The 16,317-nt window shown below is 45.3% G+C and overlaps 1 protein-coding gene across 3 annotated transcripts; it reads left to right on the top strand.

Annotated features, from left to right (window-relative positions):
• Positions 1 to 386: 386 nt before the first annotated feature.
• Positions 387 to 16,147, top strand: eml3 (EMAP like 3). Of its 3 annotated transcripts, none has more exons than XM_061763095.1 (24): positions 387 to 654; positions 4,701 to 4,877; positions 4,955 to 5,060; positions 5,609 to 6,070; positions 7,495 to 7,605; positions 7,690 to 7,718; positions 8,975 to 9,010; positions 9,367 to 9,487; positions 9,565 to 9,714; positions 9,816 to 9,885; positions 9,979 to 10,089; positions 10,236 to 10,331; positions 10,930 to 11,064; positions 11,380 to 11,518; positions 11,690 to 11,841; positions 12,219 to 12,344; positions 12,472 to 12,603; positions 12,664 to 12,731; positions 12,906 to 12,994; positions 13,074 to 13,171; positions 13,396 to 13,483; positions 13,737 to 13,835; positions 14,060 to 14,190; positions 14,520 to 16,147. In XM_061763095.1, the coding sequence occupies exons 1-24, from the start codon at positions 630 to 632 to the stop codon at positions 14,679 to 14,681; spliced, it is 2,913 nt and encodes a 970-aa protein (XP_061619079.1). In that variant the 5' UTR covers positions 387 to 629; the 3' UTR covers positions 14,682 to 16,147. The 3 variants fall into 3 exon arrangements, with proteins under 3 accessions (XP_061619079.1, XP_061619078.1, XP_061619081.1); XM_061763094.1 differs by lacking the exon at positions 387 to 654 and adding an exon at positions 3,843 to 3,901; XM_061763097.1 differs by lacking the exon at positions 387 to 654 and having other exon boundaries at positions 4,744 to 4,877; positions 4,974 to 5,060.
• Positions 16,148 to 16,317: the final 170 nt, after the last annotated feature.

Below are 16,317 nucleotides of genomic sequence, written 5' to 3'. Positions count from 1 at the left end.
AATTTCGCGATACCATGTTATATAATGTGCTAGGAAAAAGTAGCACCGGGAAAAATAGGAGGAAAATCTTATATTATTTACTATTCGTAACTGATTTACGATATAATAACATGTATTACATTAAAATACCGTACTGCGTGGGTGTAATTGGAGTAAATTTCTCCACATTTCAACATATAGTGGCTCAGAAAATCATTGAAGAAAAAAAAGAGGGAGGAAAATATGAATTATCATATGAATTATGATCTATTAATGACGATTATTTCTTCATTATATTAAAATCTATGATTCTGGTGCAGGTCGCAGAAACGGCACGAACAAGTGCACCATCCACATGATGGCGACAAAAAGCCCCGAACCGCATAAAACGAGGCGTATCACTCTGAAGTTAAAACAGAAGCGAATGAGAGAGGTAACGAATACTCCAGTGCAGATCTTCGACGTGATGACGTTGGCAGCAAACTTTTGTCGGCTTCCGTGACAACTTGGCTTCGAGCCACACTGTCCTCTTGCAACATGGGGACGGAGCAAACTTCTTTCGGGTCGCCTCGGGACTCTCGACGACACGCGTCATAAAAAAAAAAAAATAATAATAATTACAATAATTAAAAACAAAAAAAACTCACAACATGGAGTCCTCTACAAACAGCCTGGGTGAGTACTCGTGTGTTTCTCGGCATTAGTTTGTGGAAACTTCTTGAGTGAACATGCGTGTATCAGTGCGTGGGCGTGGAGGCAGATGCTAGCTAGTTTGGCAACTTGTGTCTGTGTGTGTGTTGTTTTTTTTTAATCAACTGTTTCCTTGATCGTGAAAACTCAATTTTTCAGCGAGGTTTTGTAGCTGTAGGGCTAATTAAAGTGTACATACAGTGTCGTGAAAAAAATGTATTTGCCCACTTCCTGATTTCAGTTTTTTTTTTTTTTTTTTTTTTTTTTTTTGCATATTTATCACGCATAAATGTTTCAGATCAACACATCAATTTTAATACAAGAAAACCCTAGTAAATGTAAAATGCAGTTTCTAAATAAAAAAAACAGCAAAAAATACCCCATGAACCTGATAGTGTCAAGGAACTATGTTGACGTAAGTTGAGGGCCTTCATTTAGACAACAATAGTGCTTTGCCACCATGTTGTGGCAACTCTGCTAAGGAACTATGTTGAAGTGAGTTGAGAAGCTTCATTTAGACAAAAGTACAGCTTTGCTGCCATGTTGGTGGCATCTTGGTGCCGAGGAACTATGTTGACATGAGTTGAGACGTTTTATTAAGACATCAGTAATGGTTTGCCACCATCTAGTGGCCTTCTGGTGGCAAGGAACTATGTTGAAGTCAGTTGAAGCGCTTCCCTAAGACAACAGTAGTGCTTTGCCGCCATTTTGTAGCATCTTAGTGCAAAGGAACTATGTGGAAGTTTTTTATAGCCACAATCACGCCATAGACTAGCTGTGTGTGTGTGTGTGTGTGTGTGTGTGTTTGAGTCAGCTGCTTGCAACACATCATGTGTGCACTGAATATTTTTTTTTTTTAAACTCAACTAATCATTGCAAGTATATTTTCTTTTCTGAAATTATTTACCTAAGAGGAAAAACATTTAAATGTCACATCGCAGGAGGCTAGTATTGGAAAACAATATTTACATTCAGATTTCGCACGCAGTGACCAGGTCAAACTTTGCATAAATGTCAAATCAAAGCCTTGACAAGTTGTACGTGGTTAAGTGGTCCTGGTTGAAATTGGAAACCTACAACAAATGCATTTATTCATTTTGTATACTGCCTATCCTTAGATCAGAATCATCTTTATTCCAAAAAACACACAAGGAATTTGTCTCCGGTAGTTGGAGCCGTTCTAGTACGACAACAGACAGTCAATTTACAGAACACTTGGAGACAGAAAGACATTGACAAAAAAACCAAAAAACAGTCACTGAGCAGTAAAGGGTTGCTAGTTATCTGGTAATGCCGGTACATTTATATATTTTTTTGACAATTGTGCAAAAAGATCCAGAGTCCTCTAGCACTTAGAGCAGTTCGAATGACTAATATTGCAATAGTCCGGTGCAATGAACATTGTGCAAAGGGCGCTGAGACTTCAAGGAGTGTACGCGGTTTAAAGTGACGAGTAGTGCGATAATCTGGGACAATGTTGGTTGTGCAAATGTTGCAGATACTCCTCAATCAGTGTGCAAATGGAGCAGATGCTACTCTGGCATGAGTGGCCAGTATATGCAAATAGTCCAGCATGGCGAGAGAACTACAGTGAGTGCACGAGTAATACATAATTGGCCCCACAGAAATGTGACAACGAACTCAAGTCAAAAAATTGCCAGCATGTTGTAATGGAATTGTAGGTCAGGTGTTTAAGAAGTTGCGGGAAGAAGCTGTTGGAATGTCTACTAGTTTTAGTTTGCATTGATCGGTAGCGCCTACCCGAGGGAAGGAGCTGGAAGAGCAGGTGACTGGGGTGCGGAGGGTCCGAGAGGATTTTGCACGCCGTTGTCTTAGTTCTGGCAGCGTGCAAGTCCTCAATGGTGGGTAGGGGGGTACCGACAATCCTTTCAGCAGTTTTGATTGTCCGTTGCAGTCGGAGTTTGTCCTTTTTTGTAGCAGCGCCAAACCAGACTGTGATGGAAGAACACAGGACTGATTCGATGACCGCTGTGTAGAACTGTCTCAGCAGCTCAGAAGCCGCAGGAAGTACATCCTCTGCTGGGCCTTTTTGAGGACGGAGTTGATGTCGGTCGCCCACTTCAGGTCCTGAGAGATTGTAATTCCCAGGAACTTGAAGGTCTCGACGGTTGACACAAGGCACCTGGACAACGTGAGGGGCAGCTGTGGCGAAGGATGCCTCCTGAAGTCCACGATCATCTCTACAGTCTTGAGCGTGTTCAGCTCCAGGTCGTGTCGGCCGCACCGCAGCTCCAGCCGCTCCGCTTCCTGTCGATATGCAGACTCGTCACCGTCCTTGATGAGGCCGATGACAGTGGTGTCATCTGCAAACTTCAGGAGTTTGACAGTCGGGTTCGCTGAGGTGCAGTCGTTCGTGTAGAGAGAGAAGAGCAGCGGAGAGAGGACACAACCTTGGGGCGCCCCAGTGCTGATGCTGCGTGTGGATGAGGTGGCCTCCCCCAGCCTCACCTGCTGTGTCCTGCCCGTCAGAAAGCTGTAAATCCACTGGCAGATGGCAGGTGAGACGCTGAGCTGGAGAAGCTTGGATGAAAGGAGTTCAGGGGATGATGGTGTTGAACGCTGAGCTGAAGTCCACGAACAGGATCCTCGCGTAGGTCCCTGCACTGTCGAGGTGTTCTAGGATGAAGTGCAGTCCCATGTTGACTGCATCATCCGCAGTCAACATGTTCGCTTGATAGGCAAACTGCAGGGGGTCCAGCAGGGGACCTGTGACACTCTTGAGGTGGTCCGGCACGAGACGTTCAAAGGACTTCATGACCACAGATGTCAAAGCGACAGGCCTGTAGTCATTCAGACCCGAGATTGCAGGTTTCTTGAGGACTGGAATGATGGTGGAGCGTTTGAAACAGGATGGAACTTCGCAGGTTTCCAGAGATCTATTGAAGATCTGAGTGGAGTACACCCTGGAGTGGTCATTTGTCAATCCCGTGACACATATTGTCTATTATACTGCCCCCACCTGGCTAAGGTGGGCACACCAGAAGTAGCAGCAAAATGTCCATTGAATTGAAGCAAAAAATGCAGGCAAAATAGTTGAATTTCTTTACATTTGATTGAATAATAACGATGACTACTGCGTTTAACCAGTTTGACGGGAACAACTGCATCGGTGATGAAACTCCTTGTGTGTGTGTGTGGGGGGGGGGGGGCAAGTTTGCAGCTGGAATTCTCCCATAAATGAGGATCTCCGGGCCAGGGCTGCTACATTTCGGTCTGTATTTGCTTACTTTTACTTTATAGTCTTTTTTTGTTTGTTTTTTACAGAGGTATCTGTACTTCCACTTAAGTCCCGAGTGTGAGTACCTTTGCAACAGCTACATTTTAGCCACCTGGGTGAGGCTGTGGGCCAAAAATGTAGAGACCTGCATGCTGTACCGTTTTCTGAAAGCCTGTTCCAAGCAGGAAGAGCCACAGGAAAAAGGCAATAAAACTCCTGAGTGGTCCGCCAAGTGGAAAGACGGCTGCCAGTAGCAGATCCCGCGGAGAGGCAGGAGCGGGTGTGGCGCTAGCGCAGCTTTTCGTGTCTTTTTTTCTGGGGAGAATTGGTGAAGAAAAATCACATAGCGCGTGTGTGTGTGTGTGTGTGTGTGAGCTCATGACAAAATGTCAGCTCGTGGTCGCATTTGTTGCTTGTGAGCAGCCTGCGCGTGAGTCACCTGAGGGCGAATTGAGCAATAATTAAAAAAAAAAAAAAAAAATGCTCTCCATGGCAAAAGCAAAAGTTTGATTTTGGGGCCCTCTATTACCGGCTTTAATATTGATTACTGATCATTGATAGTCGCGCAAGTCAATTTCAAAAGGTCGGTAAGTACCTGAATCAAGGTGAAACAAAGGGTTTCAAAAAGTTGCTTGCTCCAGATGCGCTCCCGCTCGAGTGAAGTGAATTTGAATGTTCCTCTGTTCTTCCTCAGTACGTCAGGCTCTTTTGACCGCGAGTCGCGTGCTTCGCTGATGCTTCGGGCCGTCTCTAAAACTCCTCCGATTCACGCCATCGCTCGCTCTGTCCTCAGATGACGCGTCGGCGGACGGCAGCGTGGAATTCGCCGACCGGGCGTCGGTGATGGAAACGCGTGTTCAGGCGCAGGAGGACGAGATCACGCTGGTCAAGGCCTCGCTGGCGGACGCCCTGCGCCGGCTCCGCCTCCACGATCGGCTTCTTTCCGTCCTGAAGCAGCAGCTCGTCGCAGGTTTGCTTGAGCCTCTTTCCCCGGGGGGCCGACTCGATGGACTCGATTTGACCTGCACGAGTGTCTGTCGCTTTTAGTAAATCCCGCTTGTGCCAGGCTGATCAACCAAGTCTGCTGCCACGAGAGCGGAAAGCTCTCCTCCAGTTTCGGCCTCGATGACGGAGTCCTTCAGTGTGGTTCCAGGTACTGGACTTTTACCGAGTGTTTTCCGAGCAGATCGGGAGGAAAAATCACTTGACGAGGATTCAACTGATTAATCGGCTGGCCTGATATTCGCCCTTTTCAAATTGGCAAAAATCGGTGGATTTACTTGGGGTGTTTTTTTTGTTTTTTTTTTACACATTACAAGACAAAGATAATGGCATTGAAACAAACTAAAAAAGGCACACAAAAGGCAGATTTTTGCCGATTTCTCTCTCTGTTGTAAAGTTAAACAAATACAAAAGGACAGCGTGTAATTCATATCTTTATTGTTGTAAGCGTAAAGGGACCAACAAGACGTTCTTTTAATTATATATTTTTCAAAGTAATCAGCCGATTAATCGGTTATCAGAATTTTACTCTGTCAGCGATCGGAATCAGCATCAGCCTTAAAGAATAAATATCGGTTGGGCCTAACTCTTAATGCACTCTAAACAACACGATAATCATTGAGGATTATCTTTTAGAGGCATCCGTTAATCGGGTGTTTTCAGACTTTGATCGCATTTTGCCTCCACTTTTGTGTCCAGCCAATCACTGCAAAGTGTTGCAGCCAGCACAAACGGCCACACGACATACTCGATGTCAGCGGAACCGAGGCCGGCGACAGCGGATCGCTCCACCCAGACGGAGGCGAGCGAGGCCGCCTGGCATCCCGAGCCTAACGTGGGGCAGGGCAAGTTGACTTTATCCGGGCGGGTGCAGAGCCTGCACCTGGAGGACGCCCTCCCTCCGCGGGCCAAGCTGCACCGCGCCCCCAGCGTGGAGGAAGACGACGAGGACCCGGAGGATGACGAAGAAGCGGCGGAGCGGGAAAAGGAGCTGAGTTGGATCGCGTCCGTGGAGGAGCCCATACAGGCGAGCGCCGTCGTCGGCCTCCGGGGTGGAAGTCGTTCCCCGGAAGGCGGTGACGCGGGCCCGCCTTCCGAGCAGAACCTCGGCCCCGCGTCGAGCGCCGCGTCCGCGATCCGGCAAGGACCGCAGAAACCTCTGTGAGTGAGCTCGCCACATATCTCTCCGTGTCGTCCGCGCGAATGCGTGCGACTCTTCTTTCTCTGGTGTTACTCCAAAACCCAGTTGCGCCCCCAACCACCGTGTAGCGTTAAGGCAGCCACGCCAAGTGGGAAGAGGCGCTGGAAACTGCCGTCACCGGCGAGTGACGCTGCCAAGTTAGTGTACATATTCGGGCCCAGTGGAAAAAGTGACATTGGGGCAATTTAGCGAGTGTTTACAGTGGTTCTCAAAGTTTTTCGTTCCAGGTGGAGAACTTTTTCCAAGGACCCCTCGATAATCCTAACGCCAATAAAGCAAAACCACCATGTGCACTCATAAATGCAATGGGAATAACCCTACTCCCTAAACGTTCGGGCTATTTGGCGTCCGGGGGACATTTCAGGATGAACCCAAAATGCTTTATCGGCTTTTCCTTGACGTTAGCTCGCCGTTCTCTAACGAGGAGCCAAGCGGCAAAATTCACAACAGGCGCTTGACCACTACATTTCGTGGCCTGATTAGAATTGTTACGTCAACCGTCCTCTTCACCATGCTGCTCACAGAGAGAGATCCAGAGAGACTGGACGAGTCACAGAAAGGCATAGGAGTGGATGTCATTGGAAATTTTCATGGCTCAAACAAACATCAGAAATGAGAAATACACCGATACCACAGTATCAGTCTCGGTATCGCTGCAAAAAGCACTCAAACATTCATCATCGTCCTTTCAACATTTCGGAGAAGGTCAAATTAAGTTCATTTGTAAACGCTGTAGTGCATTTTAGGTTCACCCAAACTTTGGTGTAGTAGTGTATCCATTTTTTTTTTTTTTTCCATTTGGAGTTCGTTTGAGAACCACATCTTGTGGGCAGAAAAAGCATGCGTTTACATTGGTACCGTCTTTTACAGGAACACCCTTTCTTCATTATTTTTCATGTTTTCTAATACAATTCAATGATCTCGTGCTGTCTTTTCACTCTTTCGTGTCAAGGCAGCGCAGCCTTTGATTCCAGCCAACATGTGCGTGCATGCTTTCTTCCTTGTTGCGGTTTGTTGATTTCGCTCATCGATTGTTCACACATGCCAGAGCTGTTTTTGTTTTTTTCCCACTGATGTTCAGGGAGGAGTGTCGGCAGTTGATTTTCACTTCCTGCTTTTCAGGCCGCTTGACAATGTGGCTGCTTATTTACCATTAAGTACAAGATTGTGATTTTTACCACTGTGTTTGAATATTTACAGTGCATCTGGAAAGCATGAATTCAATTTGTTTTTGACACACACACACGCACACACACAAAAAAAAACAATACTGACAAGGTGAAAAAGCATTTTTGCAAATCTATTTTATGAATAGCATGTGCAAAACTATACTATACATTCGGGATGCACTGTACTATCCCGATGTTTTCTTTTTGTCTTCCAGGGTGCGAAGGAACAGCGAGAAATTGGGGAACCTGAAGAGGCAAGTCAAGCGCCTGGACAAGAAAGCGGCGTCCTCGGCCACCCTCCTCAACCACTGCGCAAGCTTGGAGAAGTGAGACACACGCACGCGCTTGTCGTTCCTTGTTCACTTTGTTCAATGCGTCCGTTCATCCCATTTGTCTTCTTTCATTCGCAGTCGCGCCAAGGAGCTTGTTGCCAGCGCAGGTGATGCATTTGTTTTGTTTTTTTGTTTTTGTTTTTTAATTTAAAAAAAAATTGAGATTGGGGCGTTGTATTCACTTGCACAGGTAGCAAAAATACTCTCGCCCCCAATACAATAAAACGGCACATTTTAGAGATGGCCTTCTATTGTGGGCAGCCAAAGGCGCACCTCTCCAAAAATCATACTGTCTAATCAGCATCTTGATATGCCGCACCTGTGAGGTGGACGGTTTATCTCGGAGGAGGAGAAGAAGAAGGGCTCACTAACACAGATTTGTGGACAATACTGGAGAGAGAGAAGCATTTTGTGTACATAGACGTACCGTAAGTCTTCAGCATGTGTAAAATGGGAGCAACAACAAAAGGGTTGCGTTTATATTTTTGTTCAGTGCAAGTACAGAAAGTACTTGTGTGAAAGTAGAAGAACTGATTGAACTTGTTTACTCGAGTAGAAGTACAAATGTACAGACTGAAATGGACAAAAATACAAATGAACTTATAGTTTGACTTGCATAAAATGCAACGGGGAAAAAAAATGTCCTAGCAAACAATATCGTTTTTTTTTTATACTGCTCATACTAAAACGTGAAGGGCTCGAGTTCTATATGATCAAAACAATGTGTTCCCCACACTTTTCAAACCTTGTGTCAGAAAAGGTAATGTCAAGTACGGATACCTAAAAAAAAAAAAATCTTCTTAAGTACAGTAACCGAGTATTTGTACTTGATTACTTCCCACCACTGTTCTCTTGTGTAAAGGACGGAGTGATTGTGAGCTGTCCAAGCCAGCAGCGTTTGTGGTTCTGCTTTTTATAGCAGGTTACGGTTCAAATGTATTTTAAGGCCACGTCGCCTCCAGTGTGGAGGAAACATTCACCCGCGCTTCTAGAAGCATCTGGAAGCTCTCATCTGCTTGGAAAAAAAAAAAAAAAAAAAAAATCCATTTGCAAAGGTGTGTAGTTTGAATCTTATTAGAGCGGTGCTTCTGAAACTGGAAACTGGGAACGCACGCAGTAGCTTCGGGCTCCACGAGATAAAATGCAATCAATTAGAATGTCATATCATTTAAAAATAGTGCAAACCTACATAGGGACCAGTAAAACAAAGTATGACTCTAAACAAAGTATTCCTCCCAGGCTGAAAAGGTCTGACATACAGTATAAATGTATGAATTTATTTTATTTTTTTTAAATATGTAAAAGAATTAAAAAAAAAAACCTCTGCTTTCCATAATATGTCCCCTTGAATTGTCGCACACAGGATCCCCTGGCTCCAGAAGAGCAACTTACAGTCAAGGTAGGCAGAGCCGCCGTCAACACGCTTTGTATCCGTGACCCCGCCCCCCCCCCCCCCGTCAAATCAATCTTGCACGCTTTGAATCTTGACGATGATTCAGACCCACCTGCAAAAGGTGAAACTCCCGCCATGTGGAGAGACCATAGAAAAGTACTTTTTGAAAATGATTTGGCCCATCCCACATACTTGAAACACTCTTTTAAACAAAGTGTAAACATATTTGAACTCAACCCAAAACATGCAAGCACGAAATGTGTTCAAAATTGGGGTTGGAAAAAATGGCTGACAGTGCATCTTTTTCATTCGGGGCCACGGTACCTGAGCCGTGATAGAACTGATACCGTGTCGTTCTCCAGGCCAGTCTATCAAAATGTTCATCCGCGGCCGTCCAATCACCATGTACATCCCCGCCAACATCCAAAATTACGAAGACCTGAAGATGGAGCCGCCCTCTGAGAGGCTGGAGCTGGACTGGGTGTATCCTTTTTTTCCCCCCAAACCGTCAGCCGTTAAAGCGCGCGTGAGATCCGTCAACCTTGACCGCGGCGCCACAGCTACGGTTATCGGGGGCGAGACTGCCGGGCCAACCTGTACTTCCTCCCGACGGGCGAGGCGGTCTACTTCATCGCCTGCGTGGTCGTCCTCTACCACATCGGCAACCGCGCGCAGCGCCACTACCGCCGACACACGGACTGCGTTCGCTGGTCGGTGGACAAAAAGAATTGATCCTAATGTCCCATGGCGACTTCGGGCTACTTCTTGTCTATTGTAATGATCGACGTGAATATTTGTGCTTTTCCTTCAGTCTCACGCTGCATCCTGACAAAGTGCGAATAGCATCCGGCCAAACTGCCGGCGTGGACAAAGATGGCAAGGTGGCATTATTTCCGATTCTGATGAACATTTCCTATTGATCCTTTCGGACTATTGGAATGATCTGAATGATTCCGTGTGTTACTGTTTGGTAGCCCCTGCAGCCTTGCGTGCATATTTGGGACTCTGCCACTTTGGTCACCCTGCAGCAGATCGGACTCGGGACTTTCCAGAGAGGAGTGGGATCGGTTGCGTTTTCCACTGTGGTGATTATTATTACATATTTACTGCATTCGCTCGAGAAGTTGACCACCCTGCTTTCAGGTCACAGTTGAACTAGAGTAGGCGAGAATCTTCCTGTCATTTATTCCCCCCCCCCACCGGAATGTGCGCGCCACCCTTGCGTTTGCAGGACTCTGGCGCGTTCCTGTGCGTGATTGATGAGTCCAACGAGCATATGTTGTCGGTGTGGGACTGCGCCAGAGGGAGCAAGCAAGCCGAGGTCAAGGTAAAGAAAAGAGCAGTACAAAGTTCGCGAGCGCTTTATTGAATCATTTTTCATTATATTTTCAAGAAAAGAAACCATCAACGGTACACTCTTTATGGGATATTTAATTTGTCCTGTATATTTTGCTGTGTTTGGCACAACCCAACTGCAGATACTCAGGCACCTGATGCATATTTTAAAAATATTTCAGATAAATCCTCGACAGTTCAATTTTAGTTGAATACTAATTTGATTCAGTATTACTCTAATTATGGAAACAGGGTTGTGCCGTAACGTTTGCTCAAGACTACATGCGAACTGTGTTAGTTGCTACGCTAAGTAGTCAAGAACAAACTGAGCTGAAATATTTTTTTAAAAAAAAAATAAATAAACTTTTGGTATTAATATTGTGTGATGTCTTTTCTGCTGAGTCGTGTCGCTCACTGTTTTTCTCTTCCTGTATTGAAAGCATGATTGATATTATTTAGAATATGTCTGTGACTTTTTGTTTTAAATTACAACTCGTCTGTGTTATTCAATATTTAAGTTTGTCATCAAGAGGGAGGAACAAGAGAAAAATGGCATTTTAGTAGTTTTTTTTTTTTTTTTGTCCTTGCAGACCACCACCGAGACGGTGTTGGCTGTGGACTTCCACCCCAGTGACAATGGCAACATCATCACCTGCGGTAAATCCCACGTCTACTTCTGGACTCTGAACGCGGGCCAGTTCGCCAAGAAGCAAGGCATCTTCGGCGTAAGACTCACTCGAGCCGATGTCCTGCACGCCACTTTCACTTCCCTAATCATCTCTCTATAAGACAAATGGAGAAGTGCAGCGAAGTACTGTACTTAAGTAGATTTTTCAGGTATTTGTACCTTCACGCATTTCTTTTTCTGACGACTTTTTACTTTTACTCCCTACATTTGAAAACCGATAGCCGTACAACTTGCTTTGTCAAAATGGGCTTTATACTTTTTGAAACCTCCGCAGATGACTACACAACATGACTGCGCCATTTTGTTGTTCTTGAAACAATGTCTTTTCTTCTTCTTCTCCCCCCCCCCCCAGAAATACAAGAAGCCCAAGTTTATCCAGTGCTTTGTGTTCAGCCTGACTGGTGAAGTTCTGACAGGGGATTCCGAGGGCAACATCCTGACATGGGGCAAGTCTCCCGCAGCTGTCAGAACTCTTGGCAAAGGAGCCAAAGGTAGCGTCCATATCTGACTAGATACGTTGCGCCAATACAAAAAAAAATAATAATTCCCGTTTCTACGGTATTGTTTGCTATTCGGCATGAGACAAATTGATGATCGCCTTCCATGGAGTTTGATGATTGAATTCAAGCTTTTTTTTTTTGGAATGTTCTATTTCCCTTCAGAGACCTTCCAGATCATGCGACAGACCAAAGCGCACGAGGGCAGCGTGTTCACCTTGTGCACGCTGCAGGGCGGCGCGCTGCTCAGCGGCGGAAGCAAAGACCGCAAGATCATCCGCTGGAGTGCCGACCTGGCTCCCGAGCACGAGTGTGAGGTGAGCCAGAAGCGTGCCCGCGTCTTCCTAACACTCCACCCGTACGTTTATATATATCCAGTGCCGGCAAAAAAGTCCAAAAGCCTTGGGTGGGAACGTCAAGATGTTTCTTGGCAATCGTGTTCTGTTTTTCTCAACAGTGGTTTTCAACTAAGAACTCTCCCACTGATGCCATTTTTTGCCCGATGTCTTTCTTTACGCTTGAGTCACATGATTCATGATGATTCTTATGCCGCTCGACTCTTTCCCTGTATCAAAATCCCCCCTCCCCCAATGACCCTTCAACGAGCAGCGGGAAAAAGTCAGGAAGGGAGCGGATACTTTTTCACGGCACTGTATAATTAGTTGTACCTTGTTGTCGCGTTTCACGGGTCCAGATTCTTGAAAAATTTGGGGCGGTGCGCACCGTTGTCCATATGGATGGAGAAGAACTGTTAGTCGGAACGACGAGAAACGCCATCCTCAGAGGCAGCTTCTCCAACGGCTTTGTGCCCATAGTGCAAGTAAGTACGTGCAAGACTCTCAAGAGGCGGGTACCTTTTCGGTAAAGCGCTGTTTAATGGCATAACCATAAAGGATGAAAGACTATTGGTTGCAGTTTTTGCGGTAACAAAGGTTCCCTTCTCTCAGGGTCACGTGGACGAAATGTGGGGGCTGGCGACACACCCGTCCATCGACAACTTCCTCTCCTGTGGCCACGACAGGCAGGTGTGCTTATGGGAAACCGGGGAGCACACGCTCAACTGGTCCATCACCCTGGAGGTACGAGCCAACTGCTCGCGATGTTCGACTTGGCAAAGATTCAACGGCGTTTTTCCACAGGAGTATGGGTTGTGTGCCGATTTCTGCCCAAATGGATCGGTGGTTTCGGTCGGCCTCAGCACGGGAAGGTACTCTATTACGCACTAAACCGCATGCAGTATATCGTGAATTATGTTTTAAAAAAAAAAAAGTGTTGTGAGTAGAATGCTGAGGAGAAACGTGACCTTATTCCATTTCGACATAAGGCTGTCACGTAAGAAAATGTTTTTGAATGCCAACGTGCATTTGTTCCTCCCCAACAGATGGGTGGCGTTGGACCTGCTGAGCGCAGAGGTCGTCTCCGAGTCGGTCGACGGGAATGAGCAGCTTTCCGTCATGAGATACTCCCCAGGTAGTACGCAGCGCAAAGCCCCTCCTGGGCGGAAATCCTCTTTTGGCGTGACCAGCGGCCCCTCGATCCGTGTTTTCAGACGGCAGCTGTCTCGCTGTGGGCTCCCATGACAACTTCATCTACATCTACAACGTGACAGAAAGTGGACGGCGGTACGCTCGTTTCGGGAAATGCAACGTGAGCCACATCCGCAAATACGACCTTTACACATCCTGTTTAACATCCAGTCCGATCTTGCTACACGTCACTGATTCAAAAGATGTGAAAATAGAAGAAAGAAGACTAATGTGCGTGTTGTATGTCTGCTTTTATACATCTTGGAAATGGTCCTCTATGGGGCCGATGCATCGGATGAGTAAAGACGAATGGAAGTGACCGTTTACGTTCATATGTCCTCACAGGGCCACTCCAGTTTCATAACTCACTTGGATTGGTCCAAAGACGGGAAGTACATCATGTCAAATTCAGGCGACTACGAAATTCTCTACTGTAAGTGAATACAATTTTATTTATTATTATTTTTTATTTATTACAAATAATTCATCTTTGCCAGCAACGTTTGGCGACAGAACAATGAAATGCTTACAATTGCCGCTCATTCAAATAGACGGCCCCGAATTTCACACTGAGTAAAAACATTTGTGAGTAAATGGAGACGAGGTGGAAATGTTTTTCAAGGACAAACGGGGACTTTCAGAGGCCTGCGAGTGGCGTTCATGCGCATTATGTTGTCTGGTGTCAGGGGACATTGCTGCAGGCTGCAAACTGTTGAGGAATCGCTTCGAGAGCAAAGACCGCGAGTGGGCCTCCTACACCTGCGTGCTGGGCTTCCACGTCATGGGTGAGGAAACAAACAAACAAACAACAACAAATTTCGGGATTCCGGATAAAATGCTTTGCCGCCATCTTGTGGCATAAGCAGGCAAATATAACCCTTTGTAGAATGTGTTTTAACGCATGTGGGAGTTGTAAAAGAATTTGAATGTTGCTTTTTTTTGTTGTTGTTGTTGTTGTTAAAAAGTGTTTTTTCTATCTGATTTGTTGTACGTTGCGGCTCTTGACCAGGCGTGTGGCTGGAGGGCTCCGACGGCACGGACATCAACGCGCTGTGTCGCTCCCACAGCGAGAGCGTGGTGGCGGTGGCCGACGACTTCTGCAAAGTTCATCTCTTCCAGTACCCCTGTCCCAAACCCAAGGTGTGTTTCGCCGAGGCAAATATTATTCTAGCGCTCCTCCGAATGTTGAAGGCAAAACCTGTTTTGGAATTTACTTAAGGTGCGTGAGCGCGTGACTAACTTCACTTCGTCGCTGCTTTGAGTTTGAATTTTCCTCCCGTTTGCTCCTCAATGACTGGATTCATTTTGAAAGCTGCTTTTGCTGTGGAAACAACACCAACAAAGCATTCTGTCTCTTTTCTGTTTGTAATATATTCTGCGTGGCAGCACGGCGGACGAGTGGTTAGCACGGATTCTGCGCGAGCGTTTTTTCTGTTTGCCAACGTCGGCGTTTGTTTCGCCTTCCCCAGGCGCCCAGCCGCAGGTACGAGGGCCACGGCAGCCACGTCACCAACGTGCGCTTCACCCACAGCGACTCCCACCTGCTGTCCATGGGCGGCAAGGACACGTGCATCCTCCAGTGGCGGGTGGTCCGAGGCGGCTCTCCGGAACCCGCCCCCGCCGGCCAGTAGCCGGTGACGACAAAAAGTGTGTCTGCGTGAAGTGTGGACAGGCGCCAGACTGCAAGGTTCTGGAATTGCACGCGTGTGGGGAGAATTTTCTCTCCAGGACTACATTGTCTTCCAAGTACCAAATGTTGCTGTGATATTCCTGCTTTTTTGCCGTTTTTCTTTCTTTGTGGTGTATGACACTGAAAATGCCCTGGAATTACCATGGTACCTTGGTTTTACGAGCAAAGTAATCTGCAAAACATTATTATGGGGTATCATTTAAAAAAATAAAATAAAAATGGCATACCTACACACAGTACATATGGGGTCTGGCACGCCAATAGAAGAAAAACATACTAAACCAATTACTCCTCAGTGACTTTAAAAGGTCAATTAAAATATGGTTGTGATGTATCGTCAGATATATACGACACCTCTGCATAGATCAAGTCTGGTTGTTGTTTTTTTTAAAACAAAAACATATTGTTATGAGAATAAAGTCCTATTTCCTTGCAAGAACAAAAGGCGTAATATAACAGGAATGTTGGTGGGGCTTTCAGCTTGTCTCATCAGGGATCGCCACAGCAAATCACTTGCATGATTTGTTTGCCCGATTATTTTTACTGGGACAAATTACAAGGGGTTTTTTGTTTTGTTTTGTTTTTTTCCAGAATAAAGGCATAATTTATGAGAATAAAACATTGTAGTATTTCACTTCTTAAAATCTAATTTTCTTCCCCTGTTGAGCTTTGTCGTTAATATTATATTACAACTATATTTTGGAAAAATACGACACTCTTCTCATAACATGACATTTTATGATGACAAAATACACCTTTCTTCTTGAAATGATTTCTTGAAGAAATACATCTTTCTTTCTCATAAATTACACCCTTTTTATTTTAAAATTAGAATTTGTTTTCTCAAAAACTGGCAGCTTTTGAATTTCTTTGCCTTTTAGGGGCGTATATGTTGTGCATTTTACTTGGACTGTACCCTTATTACGTGTACTGTATTTGTGTATACATTTCCGAAAATACAATGACTTCAATGACCTTGTATCTTCCAAATTCCTCCATCCATTTTCTGTATGTCATTTTCGTGTCCTCCTCCAACCTCAAGTGTGTGTTTTTCAAATGTCGAGGTTGGCCTGTGCCGCCTAGATGTCGGCAGGGGGCAGTGTTGCTTCGCAATGGCGGCATTGACGCCAATTTGAGCCCGTTTTTGTTTTGAAGCCGCAGGCCTTTTTCATTTTACGACCCTTTCAGTGGCCACAGACAAACAAAGTCTTTAATTTTCCAGATTTTTTTTTTTCACTTTTACTGCCGTCTTTTAACTATCACTTCTGTCATTTGTACAAATTATCCATATATTTTTTTAACTCCTCAAACTCCAGTTTGTTTGCAGTGCAAGTTGGGAAATAACTTAAAAAAATAAACCGTATGTATTCGCAGTACCAAATTGTTGTATTAAAATTGTTAACCTCATAGCATAATTGCTTAAGTCATTTTTAACTTACTGCCACAAAATGAATAAAAAGATACCAATGTGCTTGCTAAAAACTGATTTTTTTTTATGTCTGTGTATAATCCTCCAGGTTACGGTAATTGGCTAAATTTGACTCGCGGCAACTGGACTTGTTTGTTGAATTTGTTGT

The sequence above is a fragment of the Phyllopteryx taeniolatus genome, chromosome 23 (assembly GCF_024500385.1).
Source record: "Phyllopteryx taeniolatus isolate TA_2022b chromosome 23, UOR_Ptae_1.2, whole genome shotgun sequence".
Lineage (NCBI taxonomy): Eukaryota > Metazoa > Chordata > Actinopteri > Syngnathiformes > Syngnathidae > Phyllopteryx > Phyllopteryx taeniolatus.
This window is presented reverse-complemented; position numbering and strand designations above follow the sequence as displayed.